This window comes from Chelonia mydas, chromosome 4, assembly GCF_015237465.2.
Source record: "Chelonia mydas isolate rCheMyd1 chromosome 4, rCheMyd1.pri.v2, whole genome shotgun sequence".
NCBI classification, from domain to species: domain Eukaryota; kingdom Metazoa; phylum Chordata; order Testudines; family Cheloniidae; genus Chelonia; species Chelonia mydas.
This window is the reverse complement of record NC_057852.1, coordinates 70533005-70546197: the sequence shown is the minus strand read 5'-3', so window position 1 is coordinate 70546197 and position 13193 is coordinate 70533005. Positions and strand designations below refer to the sequence as shown.

General features: G+C 39.6%; 1 protein-coding gene across 1 annotated transcript in view; it reads left to right on the top strand.

The window, feature by feature from the left end:
• The window catches only part of MFAP3L (microfibril associated protein 3 like), a 45195-nt gene extending 32492 nt beyond the window's left edge, over positions 1–12703 (top strand). The window contains exon 3 of the mRNA XM_027829273.3: positions 5277–12703. Coding sequence (XP_027685074.1) covers positions 5277–6139 — 863 coding nt within the window. The 3' untranslated portion in view covers positions 6140–12703. The remainder of the gene's footprint in view (positions 1–5276) is intronic.
• Positions 12704–13193: the final 490 nt, after the last annotated feature.

Below are 13193 nucleotides of genomic sequence, written 5' to 3'. Positions count from 1 at the left end.
TCACTTGGGCTTTGCAGAAAGGGTGCAGGTGGGTTCAGAGGCAGAAGATCCTTCCTCGTCACCAAAATGTTGTAACACCCAGGCAAGGTACTAACAAACTTCAACAGGACTTTATTTTTAAATGGAAACCTCTTTACCAAGCTTCTGTTGCACCCTCGGTAGCTCTCACTCAGCCTCCTCAACTCCCCCCCCCCCCCGCCCCCGCTTCCTGTTTCCCGTCCTTTCAGACTCCCAACAGCCAGTGCTCCCAGTTCTAATAATTACAGCATCTAAACACCACAGGGTGGGGTGGTGGTGGAAATAGATTGTGACAAGGAGCTTGGAGAGTGTTTGGGGAAAGTGCTTAGAAGCTGATAAGGGGAGGGGGTAGAAGAAAAAAGAAAATGGGAGTTGGGATAGGCAAGGAGATTGGGTGCCAAGGAGACTGGAGCCAAGAAGCTTGGGAGCCAGGGAGGAGGAAACTGAGATCACATCAGGAATAGAGGGTAGATGGGGACCAGCTGGGCAAGTAGACTGTGACTGGGAATGAGCGGAGGCAGTTGGGCTATGGGGGGATGTGTTGAGGAGCCAGGATGCGGGGGAAGAACTGGAAGTGGCTGGGTAAGGAGACAGATTTGGGATTAGAAGCCTGAAGAGCAGAGACTGGGACTGGTAGGGTAAGACGATGGGACTGGGATAAGGATCCCGGGGTAGGGAAGAGACTGGACTGAGACATGGACAGGTTAGAGACAGGACAGAAGGAGTCAAGCTTAGGGGGAATGGGTCGATGGGTCTGTGACCACTAGTACACACTGCGCTCCAGAACAAGTCACCATTCCTCACCATCTCGCAATTCCTGCATCTGATCTTTCCTTTGCTGTCAGCAAAAATCCACTGGCAGAGTTTGTGTCCCATCTCCCTTTCGTGCTAGCGCATATAGAGACTGAAAACCTACAACTGCTATCAGTTGCTTCGTTAGTTCAAGAGGCAGAGGTCTGTGCGGCGAATCTACAGGTTTCAACCCTGATGATGACCAAGCAGTATAATGGGTCAGTATATATGGGGATCAGTATAATGCCACACGATGGAATTTCTGTTTTAGAAATGAGACACATGCAAAAAAACAAACAAACAAACAAAAAACCCCTGAGTTCAAAGAATATTAAAGTTGCAAAGCCAGACACTCAAAAGTTAGGAAATGCCAGAATTAAAATTGCCTGTGCAAACTTAATGTGTGATGTGTATGCATTATGATACAGTCTTTAATTACATGGCCACATGCTGCTTTTTTTCAACAGGACCTCAGTTCCCAAGCTTCAAAATGGGATAATAATACCATCTATTCTTGCTTGACTTCACAATCTTAGCATTCTTTTAATGTAGTGTTTTTGGATATAATAGTATGGAGAATTCCACACCCCAGCCTAAAATATTCTATGTGGTTAGACAAGAAAACTTTAGGGCTCAGTTCTGACACCCTTACTCACGTTGAGTAGTGCCTTACTCTGTAAGTTGTCTCCTTGTAATCAACTGGGCTATTTACATAGTAAGGTACTCAATGTAAATAAAGGTGGCAGAATCAGACCATAGTTAAGATTATTTAACAAAATACGCATTATAATATTGTTAGAATACTAAATTAATCTAAAAAGTACATTAACTACAAAGTTCCACACTTCTTATTACTGATAACTATCTAATGTACTAGAGAATTTATATATACATTTGCTATGAACATAACTGTACTTTAAAATAATAGGGAAACAAAACAAAAATGTTAATCTGCCATAGTGTATTTTATTATTTATACTGTGGCTTAGTATACGGCATGTCTAGAACAGTCACTACAGAACTTCTTCATTCCATAATGTTATGTACAAAGTTACACCTGCAGACATGGAAAATTCTGACTAGCTTACAATGTTTGGAGGGTGAGGTCCTGATAATGCAAAAAGACGTAGTCACCTGCTCATCATTAGACACTTTGATTAGTATTGGGAGTTTTCAGACATTGAAAACTCCATAAGAATAAGAGTGCAGAACTAATAATGTTGGTGAAAAAATAATTAGGAACTCCAAAAAGGTTAAGTAGGCTTATGCATAGATTTTCGCTGAGGATGAATGTGCAAACTAATTATGAAACCTTTAGGATGAGCCATATTTTGAGTTAGAATAATTTTTGAAAAGAGGAAAGCCACTAATTATTCCAAATTGAAGCTGGCTTGTCTGATTAATTTCAAATGGCACATAATATGCTTCCAAAGCATAAGACTAAGAATCCAAGAACTAAAAGCTTTTAAACAAACCAACAAACCTCCATGGAGAGAGAAGATGAAATCAGAGGGGGAGAGAATTAAATACACACACAGACACACACAACCCACATCAAGAGGTGAGGTTGCCAGTGTAGGCATTTCCACTGCTGTTGTGTCTGTGCCACTTTATCTCTGTAATTGCAGATCCTGTGCCCCTGCTGTTGTACAGAGGATCAGCATGCAGATCCACTGTGTGGTATTCAGAGAAACACAGAAACACCCAGTATTTGTAAAGCTACACTGTCCATGTGTGCTCTACTCTCTGTCCATCTGGAATTTACTGCAGAATTTAAGTGATGCAGGACCTTAAACCAGCCCTCCACACCCATGGTGAACATCATCTTTTAAGCCAGTCTTGCAGTTTATCAAACCCACACTACAAACCGACTGAATAGGGCATAAATGTCTCCCTAGTGTCTAAATAGTGGTGTTTGTCACTTAAAGATGAAACCTAGCTATTTAATTGGGGGGTGGGGGAGAAAAGAGGAGCTAAACCAATATCCTTATAATATAAGGATGGGCGGAAAATGGGAGCAGATTCAGATTTTTAAACTAAGTTATTTGAGCTCAATTTGATTGATAATCAGTCAGCCATGCTAGGGTCAAAGGATGAAAAATTTGCACTTCTAACTCTTGCAGTAGAATGTAATGATCAAATGTATCAATAACATTGCATAAATCAGTAAAGATTGTTTCCAATAAGCCTCTTCAGATAAAAAGAAATATCCACCAACATGTGCACAAGATTTTACTGAGCAACAGCGTGATCTTATTGGTGTGGCCCTTCTCTTTCCTCTGTTGTCATACCCCTGCTATCTTGTCACTCCCCTTTGTCAAGTCATATTTAAAATTAGATTGTAAGCTCCTTGCATATTTTTTCTGCACTGTAAGATCCCTAGCATACTTTTGGGTGTGTCGTAAAGTTAACAGTAACAAGATGATAGAAGATGCTATAACAAAACACCAGAAAATTTACGATCTTCACTGGAACAGCAATGGACTTGGTGACTTATCAGTCCTTCATAGAATCATAAACTTTAAGGTCAGAAGGGACCGTTATGATCATCTAGTCTGATCTCCTGCACAACTCAGGCCACAGAATCTCACCCACCCACCCACTCCTGTAACAAACCGCTAACTTATGTCTGAGCTATTGAAGTCCTCAAATCATGGTTTAAAGACTTCAAGGTGCAGAGAATCCTACAGCAAGTGACCCGTGCCCCATGCTGCAGAGGAAGGCGAAAAACCCCCAAGGCCTCTGCCAATCTGCCCTGGAAGAAAATTCCTTCCTGACCCCAAATATGGCAATCAGCTAAACCCTGAGCATGTGGGTAAGACTCACCAGCCAGACACCCAGGAAAGAATTCTCTGTAGTAACTCAGATTCCACCCCGCCTAACATCCCATCTCAGGCCATTGGTTATATCTACGCTAATAGTCAAAGATCAATTAATTGCCAAAATTAGGCTATCCCATCATATCATCTCCTCCATAAACTTATCAGGCTTAGTCTTGAAGCCAGATATGTCTTTTGCCCCCACTGCTTCCCTTGGAAGGCTGTTCCAGAACTTCACTCCTCTGGTGGTTAGAAACCTTCGCCTAATTTCAAGTCTAAACTTCCTGATGGCCAGTTTATATCCATTTGTTCTTGTGTCCACATTGGTACTGAGCTTAAATAATTCTTCTTCCTCCATGGTATTTATCCCTCTGATATATTTATAGATAGCAATCATATCTCCCCTCAACCTTCTCTTGGTTAGGCTAAACAAGCCAAGCTCTTTGAGTCTCATAGAATATCAGGGTTGGAAGGGACCTCAGGAGGTCATCTAGTCCAATCCCCTGCTCAAAGCAGGACCAATCCCCAACTAAATCATCCCAGCCAGGGCTTTGTCAAGCCTGATCTTAAAAACTTCAAAGGAAGGAGATTCCACCACGTCCCTAGGTAACGCATTCCAGTGCTTCACCACCCTCCTAGTGAAAAAGTTTTTCCTAATATCCAACTTAAACCTCCCACACTGCAACTTGAGACCATTACTCCTCGTTCTGTCATCTACTACCACTGAGAACAGTCTAGATGCATCCTCTTTGGAACCCCCTTTCAGGCAGTTGAAAGCAGCTATCAAATCCCCCATCATTCTTCTCTTCTGCAGACTAAACAATCCCAGTTCCCTCAGCCTCTCCTCGTAAGTCATGTGTTCCAGTCCCCTAATCATTTTTGTTGCCCTCCGCTGGACTTTTTCCACATTTTTCCACATCCTTTTTGTAGCGTGGGGCCCAAAACTGGACACACTACTCCAGATGAGGCCTCACCAATGTCGAATAGAGGGGAACGATCACGTCCCTCCATCTGCTGGCAATGCCCCTACTTATACAGCCCAAAATGCCACTGGCCTTCTTGGCAACAAGGGCACACTGTTGACTCATATCCAGCTTCTCGTCCACTGTAACCCCTAGGTCCTTTTCTGCAGAACTGGTGCCTAGCCATTCGATCCCTAGTCTGTAGCGGTGCATGGGAGTCTTCCGTCCTAAGTGCAGGACTCTGCATTTGTCCTTGTTGAACCTCATCAGATTCTATCTCAAACTTCTATTATTCTAACTTCTATCTCAAACTTCTATTATTCATTCAAATTCAGCATTTTATGAAGTATAGCATGTGTTTAGGATGCTGTCCGCAGTAGGTAATTAGGTTTTTAACTTGTTTGACTATGATAGATATAAAATACAGTTTATTGTGGATAGTGAGACATTTTTAAAATGCGACCTGAGTATAATCAGTGATCTTCACAGTGCCTGAAATTGTATTCTGGTGGGATCCTAAAAGCAGGCATGTTTTTGTGACGACAAATGATTCACTCTAGTATAGTCTACGTTATTGCCATTTTTCTAAATTCTGGAGCCAGTATGACAAAAATGATGATTAAAACGTTATACTGACCATGTAAACAAATGTTTTGGACTGAATTCTTCTATATCTTTCCTGCAGGAAAATGGTGGTTTCTTGACAATGGGCTACTGAACATTACCAGCGTGTCTTTTGACGACAGAGGTAAATACACATGTGTTGCTTCTAACATCTATGGCACTGTGAATAATACTGTGACTCTGAGGGTCGTCTTTACCTCCGGAGATATGGGGATCTATTACATGATTGTCTGCCTCGTAGCTTTTACCATTGTTATGATCTTGAACATTACCAGGCTGTGTATGATGAGCAGCCATCTGAAGAAAACTGAGAAAGCAATCAATGAGTTTTTCAGAACAGAAGGAGCAGAGAAACTACAAAAAGCCTTTGAGATTGCTAAGCGTATCCCAATCATCACCTCAGCCAAAACGCTTGAGCTTGCCAAAGTAACCCAGTTCAAGACCATGGAATTTGCTCGCTACATTGAGGAACTTGCCCGAAGTGTTCCTCTGCCACCTCTCATCATGAACTGCAGGACTATAATGGAAGAAATCATGGAGGTGGTTGGCTTGGAAGAACAGGGACAGAACTTTGTACAGCAAGCCGCAGAAGGCCAGGAGTCTACTGATGGAGAGGATATGTTTATGATCCCTAATGCACTAAAGCGCAGCGACTCTCTCACAGCTGACTCTGAGGCATCATCACTGCATGAACAACCACAGCAGATTGCGATAAAAGTGTCAGTTCATCAGCTGTCCAAAAAGGACTGTATAGATGACCAGTCACAAGACTGTGTGCAATCAGAAATTAAGGAAGAAGAGATTCCTCAAACACCAGCATCTCCTACTGATCCAATTCCTGAGCCTTCTACTGAACTAAACTCCAATGATATAGCATTGGCAACTGACAAAAATACGTGTTTTATTTATGAAAGCCATGTATGATAATTACTCTGTTAATCTATGCATAGTAAGAAGAATCAGGTGGAGCTCCTTTAAAAATAGATATTGTACTTGCCGCTAAGCCTTATCTGGAGACTATCATAGAAAAAGCATGCATGTGGATTATTTGATATTTTCTTCTCTGAGTTAATTTTTCTATGATGTATGACAGAGTAATTACTATTATATTAATACTAATTGCTCTTTTTGGTTTAGGATTTTTTTTCAGAAACATTTACCTCAGCAATTTCTAGGTTGTCATCATCTTCAGTGACCTCCTGGAAGTCATTTGTAGTGCTAAAGACACTTAGACTTACTAAACATAAAGCTGTTCTTCATTTTTCTCCTTTTGCTTCCTCCCTTCCATCTGCTGCATTTTTGTGAAACTGTTCCCAAGAATTTGAGACATTGCCCAGGAGGCAGGATTTCAGTTGCCAAATAAAATCCTAGTTAGATCCCATTTACCAAGCATCTTTGCCAAGCTGCATTGTGAATTAAAGAAGGTTAAATGTGTCTTTTTCATTTGAGACCATTTTATTTATGTTTAGACATTGGGGAAATAGGTTCCCCTACCCCTTAGGCTGAAGAAGCCAATAAGTGTTCATTCACACAGATGATATACAGTGTATTTGTTTCTACAGAAGAGAAAGCACTTTATTTGTCAGAAGGCTACAGTACAAATACTGAGTAGATTTTTTTCATATATTTGAACATCTGTTGATTTTACCAGAAGTTTATATTGAGAAGGACTGTGGGTGTCCAAAATGTATTGTCTTGTTTTTCTTACATGGTAGAAATAAATGGAACCAGGTGATTTTATATAACCTGTCAGGAGTATAGATTCAGTAAAAGTATTGTAACCTCCAGTATTTTGTTGCAGGTGAGGCTGAAGTGGTAAAAGATCCTTGTTTATCAGGATTTCCTTTTTAGCAATGTAGTTTCCTGATGAACAAACACAAGTGCATCCATAATCATAATCTTTTTAATCTGGCTATGAGTCAAAAAATTAGTCAAATACTTGCTATTAAGTCATAATGGTCGCCTCAGTGCATAAAAATGGACAGTGATCACAAACTATATTACGATAGTACAATTGATTTGCTATTTTAAAAAATCCTCATGAAATTGAGATCTCCTGGGGTGAGGGGGTTAACTGATCTAAGCAAATATTACTCCATCTTTATATAGCTTTCATAATCATGGCAAGTGGGGCATATGTCTGTCATTGGAGATTTTCAAGAGCAGGTTAGCCAAACACCTGTCCAGGATGGTCTAGATAAGACTTAGTCCTTCCTTAGTGCTGAGGACTGGACTAATAGACCTCTTGAGGTCTCTTCCAGTCCTACGATTCTATAATATTAGGATCATGGAGTTATGCTAGGATATTAATGAACTGCAGAGGTGGGGGAGGGAAGGGGGATAGTGTCTATTTCAGAAGTACTGTAATATTATGCACTACTGGATGAGCATGGAAAGAGATCACTTACAAGGAGGAATTTGTGCATGATGAACAGTAGGTTATTTAATCATCTGATACACATTTCACTTGGAACTGCTGAGCAGACCATGGTCTTCTCACTTTGGAGAAGGGCTACCATGCATTAGATCAAGTGTTACAAATAACCTGGAGTCTCTTAATCCAGAGTGTTGTGGAGAGAGAATTCATTTAGACTGCTGAGAAACTGGTGAGCACAGGCCACCCAGACATTTCTCAACAGCTGTCACAGCTAGTACAACTTTGAGCAGTGCTGATGTTTGGCTTGGAGAAGATCAGATAAGTTCATTGCATAAATAGTTGGGGGCAAACAAGGTCACTGAAACTGCAGCCATCAGAAATGGATAACAATGGTGGTGGTGGCCCTGAATGGAGTGTGGAGTTTCCTCAGGATCCAGTTCAGTTACAAATCGACTGAGATACACTGAGCTAGCTAAGATATGCACCCACCCCCACCTGGAAAATGTCCCTTTCCTTACGTTTCTACGGCCAATGAGTATGAAACAAAAAAAGAGAGGCCCAATTGCACTAATTTTTTTTAGGGTGCAATCATCTGTATGTGCAAGTTATAGCCATTTAGATGCCTAGCTACTTGATTGCACCCAGTAGTCAGGAAATTTGACATCTAAATGTGCACTTTCACAAACAGAAATATGCTGGGGTAAGGCCTCTTTAAAATTAGCCCCAAATGTATAAGTAGTTGCAGTTATGTGAAACAAATCTAGACCACACTGTGCAGAAGAGGAGACAGGAGCGTGTTAGAAAGATGTTTATCATGACCTGTGAGAGTGAAAGTGCTCACCAACTGAAACACACTGTAAGCTGTTCAGTCTGAAGTACATTTTTGTTTTATGTTCTTATCCCTTTTGCTTTAAATCACTTATTTGCTCTTGGTTAACAAAAAGGAGATTTTACATAAAGCAAGGCTGGAAGTGTGCACTGAGTTCTTTTAATTTGTCTTAATTATTTATACGAAAGAGACATATTGATATTCCTAATTGTTTAATGTTTAGCAAAAAATGGTTTCATACTATAAAGTGACTTGCCTGTTGCTCAGTGAAAGTAATTTTCTCATGAAGAGCCACACTATTCTTCAAAGCAGAATGCTATAAATTTAGGAAGAGATTACTCCTCGAGTTTGTGAGCAACTCTGGACTGCAAGTATGTCATCTCTTGAGTTCATACGGGCCCCACAAAGCGGCTTAGGTTCCTAAGCCCCCAGTTTTAAGCACCACTGCCATCTACAAAATCCCCTCTCAGCTGCCACCTAACCCTGGAGGCAAAGAGATTTAAAAAAAATCAATATTTTGAAACCAAAAAAATCAAACTTATTTAAATTAGATATTTTGTATTTAAATTAAATGCCGATTTATTTTTTTAAATTAAACCTATTTAAAAATAAATTTGAAAGTGACAACCTATGTTGAGGGCTAAAATTATTATAAGCTATTAAAACCATTTAAATATAAAAATATTAAGCATTACATGTTACCTGCCAAGTTTTCAAGAAAAGCATAGCCAGTAACTTCCACCAGTTCGTGGGTAAAAGCCCCTGCAACCAGAGTTTGTGGAAATACTAAACCAGCTTCTGACAGCAGTAGCCTCTTCGGCAGTTGCAGAGAGAATATTTTCCTCATTTCAGTTTATTCAGCTAGTTAAATTCAATGACTAATTCATTCAAAGTTAAGAAACCAATTGGAAGTTGAAAAAGCTGGAAGGCTTGTTTACCCTCTCCTACTCGAAGAATAAAAACTAGGTGTGAGACAATGAGATCTACTAGTTCTAAAATTTCAAAGGGCATGGTGACTAGAAACAATCAGTTCAGTTCATTAACTACAGATCATATTTCCTTTCTTTAATAAATCAGTTTTAAATGCAAAACATGTTTTGATAAACTTTTTTCTTGTGTATTCAGCACTCTTAAGGTAGTTTTATTTAATAAAAACGTTAAAATGCTGTTTTAGTGCATTTTTAGTTAAATTTCAATTTCCATCCAAAGAGAGCTTGATACACATCACAAGTAAAAAAAAAAAATTAATCTGGTAAATAAGAGATGCATCTTTCACCATTTTCTAATATGATAAAATATTTAAAAATTAAGAATCTGAATAAATGTAAACTAAACTATATACTTGTTTAAATAAATATGTATAGATATATTACATCCTACTGGTTAGTAAAAAGAAGCAAAGATTATATTTAGTTACAAATAACGTGTTTTAATAGTACTAACTAACGAGAATCACCCTTTCTTTAGGAAAATAATTAAAAAGTACAAATGCAAAACACGATTTACATTAATTATTTAAATCAAGGTTTTCTGCTTGGTGATTTAAACCATGATTAAAATTGGTGCTATAAATCACTTTGATTTAAATCAATCCACCTTGCCTGTAGACACCTAAAGTCCTAATGTAAAAGTTCCTTAAGAGCCTGAGGGCTTGTGTATACTGCATGGTAAATCAGCACTGCTGTGATCAATGCAGCGGCATCAATTTCGTGGGTCTGGTGAAGATGCGATGAGTTGCTGGCAGAGCGCTCTCCTGTTGACTTCAATACTCTACCCTCCCCCAGAAGTGCAATGTAACTTACATTGACTTCAGCAGCAGTGTAGACCAGGCCTAAATTTCTGCCTCTGGGCATTGGATGCCTGCTAGAGCAGCAGTGCACGACACCCATCTCACTCCTAAGCCCCAGTGCATTCCTCAAACCAGATGGCGATGGGCAGAGCAATGCCTATTCCATTTCAATTCCCCCCTGATGAGGAGAGGGGGGTTTGAACAGGGGTTTCCCATCTCAGTGGGCTATGGGATATTCCAATGTGAGTCTCAATGTCTTGTTGAAGCTGTTCCACTTTGTATTAAATATTAATTAGGCCACCGGGGGAGGAAATGACTCTGTAGCCCAGTTATCAGGGCATTCATGACAGAGGTAGGAGACCCCTATTCAAATCTCTTTTCCTTCTCGGCGAGCAGTGGGAATTGACCCTGGTCTCCCACATCTTACCCTAATCACTGCTGGCCTAACGGTTATGGTGGAGGCCACCTCCTCCACCCCCCCACCCCCCCGTTGTTTTGTTTGGAGCTAAGCAGCAGACATTCTTGAAAGAAACAGTTTAGGCACCTAAGCCACCTTCCTCTAAGAGAGGTTCCCAGTTGTGGATTGTTAGCTGAGATAGGCGCCTCTCTCCAGTCCAGGCTTAAGCTATGCCCAACTCATGAAGTTCAACATCTAAGACACCCATTAGAGGGGTGTATCTCCCATTGGCTATCTTAGGCAGCTCACACCTAGCATGCTGGCTTTTGTGGATCCCATTCTCAAGCACCTATATCCCCCATGCATCATATAGAGAGCCAAGGCCCTGACTCCTGCTTTGTGGATTCCAGTGATTTTTTTAGGCACCTTAATGTTAGGCATTGTGATACCTAAGTCCCTTGAGGATCCAGGCCACAGTGTCTAGCACAGTGGAGCTCTGATCCTGATTAAGGCCCCTATTCTCTCCTGCAATGTGTTCAATAATAATTATTACTAAATTATAATAGTAGGAGGCCAAATAACCCCATGATTTCCAGCAAAATATCAAAATAAAATCTATACTTCAAGGAAATTTATATTTTTTTCAAAGGGCTGGACCATGCAAAGTGAATAATGAAGCACAGCCTTTAAAGTGCACAGTGAACCAATTCTTATCTAAATTGCTTGGATCTGATGCTAAGACAGGCATAATAAGTGAATTTCTGGCCCATTTACATCAATAGGAGTTTTGACATTGGAGCTAGGATTTCACCTAATTAAACCTTAAAGTTCAGAGATGATGCTGGTTCAATCAATGTAATCTGAAGGCTCTCTTTCCCTATGCATAAAAATGTTTAAAAGGTAAATATAACTTTTTGGGGCATCTAATAGTTTGGTCATAGTTAATGCGTTACTTGGTTGAATGAAAAAATAGTTTTATGTGGGAAAAAATGTAGGTTTGTAATAGTTCTGTTTTAAATATTTTCTCTCTATTTTCATATAGGTGGAGTAATCTTCAGTATCTTTTTGGATCTATTGCATTACACCTATAAGCATAATGTTTAGTAAATGCTTTTAAGCACTCATTTTGCAGTAGTGATGTGCCAAACAAGGTCTGAAGATCTCATTCTACCTCTTCCTCCTAGCCTATTTAATCATAATCTATCTCAAATAAACTGTGTTTCATAATATGATGAAAGAATAGCATTTGGAAATAGCTAATATAAATGTTTCGATGGAACCATAATTATATTTGTAGTATTTACATAACTTTAATTTATATCCAGGATAGGTTCATCACACACCTTAGGCACTTAAGGGGAATAGGAGTGATACATTACCTATAATTTGGCCTAGGCACACCTTTTTACACTATTATTATTTGTTAAGCATCCGTGTGTTTAGTACCATACAACACTCAAAATGCGGAAAGTCCCTGTTCAGACAAAATTATGTTCTAAACATATCATGCAGAGTAATCCAATTTTAGAATGAAATAAGGGGATCTTGTGTTCTTAATGCAGCTACACCCTTCATGGTCATCCCTATGTGTCAAGAACTGAAAGTATTTGTAACATATAATCAGGGTTTCCTGACCAACTTTGCAAAAGTAAGTTACCTACATACTGATTTAGAATAACTCGTTTTTAAAAAAAGCAGTAATACCCAGTGATGAATTCAGAGAGAGTTGGAAGTTGTTACCAAGAATATACTGGCAAATCACTATTTAAAGTGTTGGTCTCCTTGGTATCGATCATACTTTGTGGGACTGCTGAAACTTTCTTAGATGCAAAGAAAATGCTTGCTCTAAATTACAAGTTATATTTCAGTAATTCTGGAAGTTTTCTTTTTTTAATGTTACAACAAATGTAAAAGACCTATGAATGTGTTCTGCTGATCAGAAGCATAGTTACTGTATTTTGCTTTTAAGAACTGTCAATTCTAAGATTTTCGCAGCCATAAATCACAAAGAGAAACCAGTTCATGCTAAAGTGGCAAAAAAATGTGATCTAGCTTGTAAATTGATCATTGTTTCAATAAAGAATTTTCACAGAGTATATTGAGTGTGTTTCCTGATGTGAAAATAGCAGTGATTACTCAGAAAAATTATGGTACTGTTACAAAACAGCAGTATCTGAAGTTTGAAGTGACGCTGTTATGGGGTGAACCCCCATCATAGGCAAGAAAGAGTTCAAGGCCTATTAGGCACATTCACTCCACCTGGCCTGAGCCACAATTTGATAGTTTCTTCTCAGCCAAAGAGGCAAGACTAAAGAAGGATCAGGTGATAGCAGAAACCTGGACCTTACAAATTGGCCAAAAGAGTTCAGTCTGGGGGAGAAGTGCTGAGCTGGACTAGACTCGACTTGATTCCTGTGCAGGTCCATAGCTTCAGAAGCTGTTGGAGTCTAGAAACTTCAGAAAGACTTAGGTTGGGTCGGAAAAAGTGTTTGATACCAGAGCTGGGCACATCAGTGGAACCCCAAGAAAGGGTTGAGCTCAGGACTCAGAAGATAGGCCGATTCTTTGGGACTTCGGACTATACAG